Source organism: Echinops telfairi, unplaced genomic scaffold (genome assembly GCF_000313985.2).
Source record: "Echinops telfairi isolate 266 unplaced genomic scaffold, ASM31398v2 ScPeMD7_5167;HRSCAF=5991, whole genome shotgun sequence".
Classification (NCBI taxonomy): domain Eukaryota; kingdom Metazoa; phylum Chordata; class Mammalia; order Afrosoricida; family Tenrecidae; genus Echinops; species Echinops telfairi.
Genome location: NW_022109066.1, coordinates 3475536 through 3483874, shown reverse-complemented (window position 1 = coordinate 3483874; position 8339 = coordinate 3475536). Strand labels below are relative to the sequence as shown.

The window sequence follows — 8339 nt, the reverse complement described above, 5'->3', positions numbered from 1 at the left end:
TGCCTGGCAAAGTAGTAAGGCAACAAAAAAGAAGACCTTCAGCAAGATAGATGGACACAATGGCTGCATTGATGGGCTCAGACAAAAGAGCATTTGTGAGGATGGCACAGGAATGGGCAATGTCTTGTTTTGTTGTACTGTGGGCCACCATGAGTCAGAACTGACTCTATCACACCTAACAACAACAGTATACTTAAAAAAAACAACAAAACACTGCCAACCAGTTGATTCTTAGACATGGTGACCATGTGGCGAGAGCACAGCTCTCTGCAGAAGCAGACTGTCTCCTTTGTCAGGGGAAGGCCAACCCCTAACTCATCGTCACGGCTCTGGTAGGCGCAATTGTACCGCGATAATAAGTAAAGATTCTAGTAAAGTCATAGAGAGCATGAGAGATAGAAGAGAGACTGAAATAATGGAGTCACACATTTCATGGTAGCAATGCTCACTTCAGCCTCACTTGGTGGTCCACGTGGAGAGAGAGAGATTTATTGTTAACCTAGGCTTTTATATTCTCTGGGGGCCTGCAAGCCTCCTAATTACAGTTGAAGACATAGGTCACAGGAAAGGGTTGTGCTATAGATAATGCAGTAATGGGAGGGGGATTGTCTAGGGGTATACACAATAGGAAGAGGAGGGATTGGGGGTACACATGTGACAAGATGGGCAGATCCTAGATTCAGGGTGGCAGCCTAACTTTGGATGTCACTGAGCCGGTTTGACCTGTTCTCTGGCCCACTATACCAGTAGGGTGTAAACCATCTACAGAGACCAAACCAATGACTGCAAGCCTTTAGGGAGAAGTAGCCCATTGTCCTTAACAGCACAGAGTAGGCCCTACCCGTGGTGGGCCCAGACAGTAGTCTGGCAACTGACTGCCTTCAGGGAGGATACTTGACAGTCATTTACCATTAGCTGCAAGCAGTGTCCTAAGTCTTAGCATATATTTGGGGGAGATTGGGGGGAGATGACTTGGGAGAGATCTTTCTGTTTCCCACACTCCTTGGAGCAGCCGATGGGTTTGAACTGTCAGCCAGCGCTTACCCTACTGTATCCCTAAGGTTCCCATCTGGGAAGGTAACAGTGATAGTTAGCATTGATATGCTCATTGTATTGGTGAATGCATTGGTGTACTGGGAGTTTCAGCTGCTTGCCCAGACTTCTCCGCAGAGAACTGTTGGGTCTGGGGCTTGAACGCAGGTTTGCGAACAGCATCTCCTTTGCTCTAAGTAACGGGTTCACTCTTTAGTGTAGGGAGTTGAAATTACACATTGGAGTGATGAGTTGGCTAGATCTTGACGAATAAGATTATGAGTAAAAATAAAGGGAAGGAGGGCATTCTAGATAAGTGGAATGGCATGAATAAAAGCCTGGGGGTAAGCTTTTCAAGATATGTTAGGAGAAGAATATTATGTAAACCAGTCTACTTAGGATATAGAGAAAATGCTAAAATTTTCATAGAATATTTGAAGCAGGAAGATAATGTATGAAGATATGTTTTTAAAAGAGTCTGTGTTAGATGGACTAGAGAAATAAATTCATAGACATTCATGTATGTATAAGAGTTTTCTATAAAAGATTGATTGTACATTAAGAAAACCTCCCATCCCAGTCCAGATCAAGTCCATAAGTCCTATATTAGCCCATATGTCCGATAACAGTCTGTAAATTCCTCTTCAGACTCATGCAACACATGCAATGATGCCAAATGCAGGAAGATCACAGGCCAGTGGGTGGGAAATCTTGTGGATACAGTGGCGATGGAAGCACCTCAGTGCTGGTCTGGGTCTCCACGTGGCTCCACCAGCTCTGAGGCTCTGGCTGCCATTAGCATAGCTTCATGTGGCTTGTCAACAGGAATGTCTCGCAGGGAGAGAGTGTGTCTTTGGCCTCCACTGAGCTATTAGCTCCTTCGTGCTTCTAAATGAGGTCATCAAGCTGCAACCTGATTGACAGAGTAGACCCCACCCCTTTGCAGGTTGACAGAGATTATATAACTGCCACAGACTCATTTGAAGAAAACTTAATAAATAGCATTTATACTCTGATTTAAAAAATAAAGATGCCTCAGAAATGTCCCTTTTCTGTCAGAGGTAGAAATAGATAAATTAGGTGCTACCGAATTGATAGCATGTATGCCAAAGTAAAACTATGCTCCTTAGGGTTTGCCGCCAGGCCTTTCGTCTGTGGCATTCTGGTGGACTCAAACCGCCAGCCTTCTGTTTAGCAGCCAAGCATGTTAATCATTTGAACTACCCAGAAACTCCTTCCATATAGGTTTATATGTTGTGCCGAGTGAAGTTAGTCAATCGTAATCAGATCAGTATTTTATTAGATCCATACTATAAGGATAAACGCCGAGACAGAGAGCCATCTGCCTTGGTGTTTACCCTTCTAAGGCCATGTAATCTCTTAATCTAATCTCTCAAGCATTGTGGTCGTGTCTCAGTTCTGTGCTTATGATCCATCTATCCCTTATTTATACATCTTAACAAGCCACTTCTTCAGAGGGAACCTCATCTCAGTTGAGCTCAGTTTTTCACTTAGTAGGGAGAGGGGGAGGACCAAATAATTTCTGCCCTACAGCATTGCCCCATCATCACCCCTACATCTACACTGTCCTACAATGATGCTTAGTGAATTTCAGTGGAAATCCAAGACCAGAGGAGAGGAGGATAGGTCCTTTTAGGAAAGTGATTTTAATGTTGGTGGTGGCTAAACAGGAGGGACAACCTGCAATTGGGAAAACTGCTTAGCATTGCTTATGTAGAGATGCCCAATGAGAGAATCTGCCCTGTATTATGTTCCTAATCAAGCCTTTGTAACCAAGTTTTTATTCAGCCCGGAGTGACCCATGCCACATGCTACAGGCAGTCTAGATTTTAGTTTTTGTCTTTTTGAGGTGCACAGCATTCTGAATAGGCCACATGAGAAAGAGCTCAATAGTAGTATTTTAAATTCTATACCACTTACTAAATTAATGATGATAGCATTTTTATTAGAATTATCGAATGCCCCGTGTAGATTATTTATTTGATTTCTCAAGAACTGATCATGCTGTTGCTAAAGTGGATCAGGGACATGTATATGTATAAACCATAGATATACAAATGGATTTCGAGCCCACACTAAATTGCAAGCCATTGCATGATGTGACCCTGCTCAGTACTTGCCCTCATGAAGTGATCACTGAAGATACGAGTGTTAGGGGCAAAGTTTGATGAAGAAATTAGGTGGTACCTGGCTAGCTGAGAGATGAGTGTCTGGAGTTATAAAGGCTTGTTTTCAAACAAGTAGCCATCTAAGTGAGGTATCCACTAAATCCACATGGAAGAAGCACTCCTGCCAGTGCAATCAAAAGATTAACAGTAAAATCCAAACTCAGAAGTGGAGACTGTCTCCGAGCTTAAAATCTGAGTACCTGGCTTGCAAAAGACTGACAATGAAAGCCCCAAATCTATTTACGAAGTCTCCATCGAACTCCCTGCATCCACTGACCAGACAACTGAATGGCCTTCTTCCCAGGCAAAGTGCAAAGGGTAGGGTGACTGCAGATCTAGTCATGTCGAAATGTAACTTCTCAGCACTTGTTTTCCCTTTGTAACTTGCTCCAGTTCTTTTGGATTGAGGTTTTTCTGTCTTACTCAGTTGGAGTCAATGTAGTATAGGTAAATCTCTAGAGGCAGCAACTAGGTTAATAGTTTCTTAGGGTTATGACAAGGGAAATTGGGGGGAAGGGGGAACTAATAATAATGGATACAAACATGATGAAAATATTCCAAAATTGACTATGATGATGAATGCACAACGCTAATATATTTAAACCATTGAATTGTATGATACATGACTCATACAACTGTTTAAAATAAATATGTTGTTGACATATATTACGGTTTAATGAAGTTAAGAAATATTTTACATGAGATCTTTCAGATTCTCAAGGAAGTTCTAGGGAGTCAGGAGAGAATAATTTATAATCCGATGCATTTCCCAAATCAGATCATTTATAATATTTGAGTCTAGTATCTCATTTTCCACGGAGCTGAACGTGTGAAACGTGAACACTGGCCCTGCAAACCAAATCTTGATCGTGGTCTCTGTCGTCTCTCTAGGTTGGCTTCAACTCATTGGCAGTGTCATTGCCTTCCTCGTTTTCACTGACATGATGATCTACTGGATTCACAGAGGCCTGCACCATAGACTCGTCTATAAGGTAGACTAATTTGAAAAGAAACATGAAAGCCTGCCACACGGTGTGACTGTGGATTCTGTTCGCTGTTCCCCTCTGTGTTAGATTCCTAAGTAGCCGTCATCATGACAAGGATGAGACATTGTTCCTGTCCCGTGGTGGGGGTCGTGTTAAAATTTTACTGCTTGAGGATACGGAAGGGGGGGCATTTCATAGGACTGTTTTTCCAAGTTCAAAGCAAATTTTCCTTGAGGCGATTTCCCTCACGTGAGTATGAAAAGTTGGATTGAAAGTTCAGCTGGATACTGTTCGTGTTCCTAATCACGTTCTTTTCTTCTGCAGTCCTTCCACAAGCCTCATCATCTCTGGAAGATCCCCACTCCGTTTGCGAGCCATGCCTTCCACCCTGTGGACGGCTTCCTGCAGGGCCTGCCCTACCACTTGTACCCCTTCCTCTTCCCCCTGCACAAGGTGGCTTATTTAAGCTTGTACATTCTAGTCAATATCTGGACGATTTCCATCCATGATGGAGATTTTCGTGTCCCCCAAATTTTAAGACCGTTCATTAATGGCTCGGCTCATCACACAGACCATCATCTATTCTTTGACTATAACTATGGACAGTATTTTACACTGTGGGATAGAATTGGAGGCTCTTTCAAAAATCCATCGGCTTTTGAAGGGAAGGGACCCCTTACTTATGTGAAGAACATGACAGAAGAAAAATGCAACAACCATCTAGGAAATGGTTACAAAAATGAAAAATTAATCAATGGAAAGTGTACAAAGAATGAGTAGATTATTGCTTAATTATTCTGAATTCTCTTTAATAAGTGAAAATAATCAGCATACAGCCAAGAGTCACAGCAAATAAATGGAGTCCGTGAAAGTCAGCATTAGAGGTACTCTTGAAGGAGGGTCCTAGCGGCAGGTCAGAGAGTGATCTGTGAGCACCAAGATCTAACTTCATGATTCAAATGGGGGACTGCTGGCAGGGACAGTGTGGGTCTTTCTAGCCTCCAGATCTGCCGCTCATATACCTGCAAGGTCAATTTTTTAAAAATACAGCCAAACAATTATTGAGGGGAATAGGCTATATCCTTTTGCCTTAATCCGCCCATATGCATTGAGAAACACCTACTGTGCTTAATAAATACCAAGACTAAGACGCATGACAAAGAAATACTAATGTAAAGATGGTTCCTTTTTTTCTAGCGTGACTAAGGCTTGGGTGTTGGGTGGAGACGGTTACTTGTACTTTGTTCAAGTAGAAGCTTCAATGTGAAAAACAAATTCTGGTGTAGCATATGACCTGATTAATAGCAGGTATCATGATATCATCTTCCTGCACATAGGAATCATGTTCTCTGGAGGCTTTGTCAAATATTTACATTTTACTGATGAATAAATAAAATGGAATTTTTAAAACTATCAATACTACCATGGTTTAATCCAGATATGGGATCACTTAACTGAATATTTTGTTGAGTATTATTTAAAGCCATTATTTAATGAGTATAGAATATGTGAATCAAAATATATTTATTTAGGAAGAGAAATTTGATAACCTGAACAATATACTTGCCACTACTGATTTTTTACATAAAATTGATGCATTGCACTTTTGATAGGTTTCAGAGTTCACAAACAATATTTTTCTATAACAGGAAATAATTGCCAAGTTTAGTAGTTATTGAAGATTAGTTTTGAAATATTTTTCTCCCTCCCCATTTTCTTTGCAAAAGATGTAAGAAATGTGCATTGTAACAAATATATTTGGAAAACATAGTTTACAGAGGCATTCTATAACTTGTTTATGTAAAATCAATGAAAGTGAATAATGACTATTATTAAGCTGTATCAATTAAATATTTTAACAGCAGAATATCTTCTCTATACAAATTTTAAATCAGTTTCAAACCTCAGAAATGATGCGCTCTAATGACATAGTGGTTATGCATTGGGCTGTGAGTTAGTTAATTGTGCCAACCTAGCCAATAATCACATGTGGGGCTAATTGAAAGGCAGAGGGATAAATGGGTGGTGAGCCTCGCCTTTCTAGTTCTCGGGTCTCTTACTTTGTGATGGTCGCACCAGGGTGCAGCTGCCTTAGCAGTTCCCTGCTTCAGCTTGCAAGATTGACTTCCTACAAGACATCCCCAAGGAGAAGCCACATGGACCTATCCCGATGCAGCCCTGGGTGCTGGAGCAGCCGTGCGGAGACCCCTGCTAGTGCTGAGATGCTTATTCGTTCACTGACTCAGCTTTCCTCATGCAGTCGGCATCATTGCCTCTGTTTTGTGAGGTGGAGGACTTTGTGGACTGGTGTTGGGTTAATGGGTTAATGTTGGACTTGTGGGCTTGGGCAGCATTGGGTTGGGATGTTTTCATGATGCACACTTTCTTTACATAAAACTCTTATTCATGAGTTGCTGTGGATTTGTTTCTCTAAAGTACCTAGACTAATACAGGCTGCTAACCACAAGGTTAGCAGTTCAAAAGCACCAGCTGCTTCACTGGAGAGAGATGAGGCTTCTACTCCTCTAAACAATCAGTCATGCAAACCCATAGGAGCAGTTCTTCCCTGCCCTATTGGGCCCCTGTTAGTCGGCATAGACTGGATGGCAGGGAGTGAGTCAGAGCTGTATTAGAATGTCCCCCGATGCTTAGTGTTAAGGAGAAAGAGAGACTCGTATTCTTTTTGTGTTGTTGTTGTTAGGTGCCATCGAGTCAGCTCTGACCCATAGCGACCGTATACACAGCAGAACGAAACACTGCACGTCCCTCTGCCATCCTTTGCCATTGTTCCTGTGCCTGAGCCCATTGATGCAGCCCCCGTGTCCGTCCATCTTGTTGAGAGCCTTCCTCTTATAGGGCATCATCATGCCCTAATCTGGGGACTGGTCCCTCTTGACAACATAGCCAAAGTATGTAAGATGAAGTCTTGCCATCCTTGCCTCTGAGAGCGCTCTGGCTGTACTTCTTCCAACACAGTTAGGTTTTACCCTGTAGCAGTCCTTAGCAGTCTGTGGAACTTTCAATATTTTTCCCCAGCACCACAATTCAAATACATCGATTCTTCTTTGGCCTTTCTTATTCAATGTCCAACTTTCAATGCATATAACGTAATGGAGAATACCATGGCTTGGATCAGGTGCATCTTAGTCCTCAAAGTAACATCCTTGCTCTTCAATACTCTGAAGAGGTCTTATAACACAATATGTCTTTTGATTGTTGCTTCCATGAGCATTGATTGTGGATCTAAGCAAGACAAAAGCCCATGACAACTTCAACCTTTTTTCCATTTATCACAATGTCACCTATTGGTCCGGTTGTGAGGATTTTGATCTTCCTTGCATTGAGTTGTAATCCATAGTGAAAGCTACAAGTATAAAATTTGTTTTTATATTTCAAATTTATTAGATTTGAATGTTTCCTAAGAAGCTGGTCATAAGATTTAATACCTGAGATCTAGAAAAGCTGTTTTGGGTGAATTTGTTGTCATTGGTGATGTTTTCTCTTTTTAAATTGCTTTTATGCTATTTTACTTCCTTGAACCAATGTAGCAATTAATATTTTGTAGCTAGCTGATAAATGCAGCTAAATGTTTCCCAGTAATTCCTTCTCTCCAATATTCCACTTTGCCTGGGGAAAGAAGGAAATGTAGGAGAGAAAGACTTGGTTCCCTATTAATCATGGCATCAAACATGTTGGAATCAACCCCGCGGCACATAACAAGGGCATTTACCCGGCCCTTCGTTCCCTTCTTCCCCGGCCCACTTTACTGGATTATTTGGGGAAAGATGGTTAGCTGGATACCTGAGAGGAAAGGAAACCAGTTTCTTGAAGAGCCAGCCAATTTGCTACATCCCTGGACTTGCTTTTTCCAGGGAATTGACTGGGTGGCCTTGAGCTTGCTTTTGTTTGGTGGGGGCAGGGGTTGGGGTGGGGGTTTCCAAGGACATAAAATGGAGCTCTGGTGGTGCTGTTAGGTAAGCATTTGGCTGTTGACCATGAGATTGGATTTAAGGATATAGAGACATTGCATAGGTGGTGGAGACTAACCGTGCATTGGCCATCTTCGTGTAATTTCATAATTCCACTTGTGGGTGCTAGTCCCATGTAGCTTATAGAGAAAAGAGGGGACATC

At 41.9% G+C, this 8339-nt stretch overlaps 1 protein-coding gene across 1 annotated transcript in view; it reads left to right on the top strand.

The window, feature by feature from the left end:
- Positions 1-6074, top strand: part of SC5D (sterol-C5-desaturase) — a 22233-nt gene extending 16159 nt beyond the window's left edge. Inside the window, exons 4-5 of the mRNA XM_004716270.2 lie at positions 4113-4213; positions 4532-6074. Of these exons, the coding sequence (XP_004716327.1) occupies positions 4113-4213; positions 4532-4987 (557 nt within the window). The 3' untranslated portion in view covers positions 4988-6074. The remainder of the gene's footprint in view (positions 1-4112; positions 4214-4531) is intronic.
- The last annotated feature ends 2265 nt before the right edge of the window (positions 6075-8339 follow it).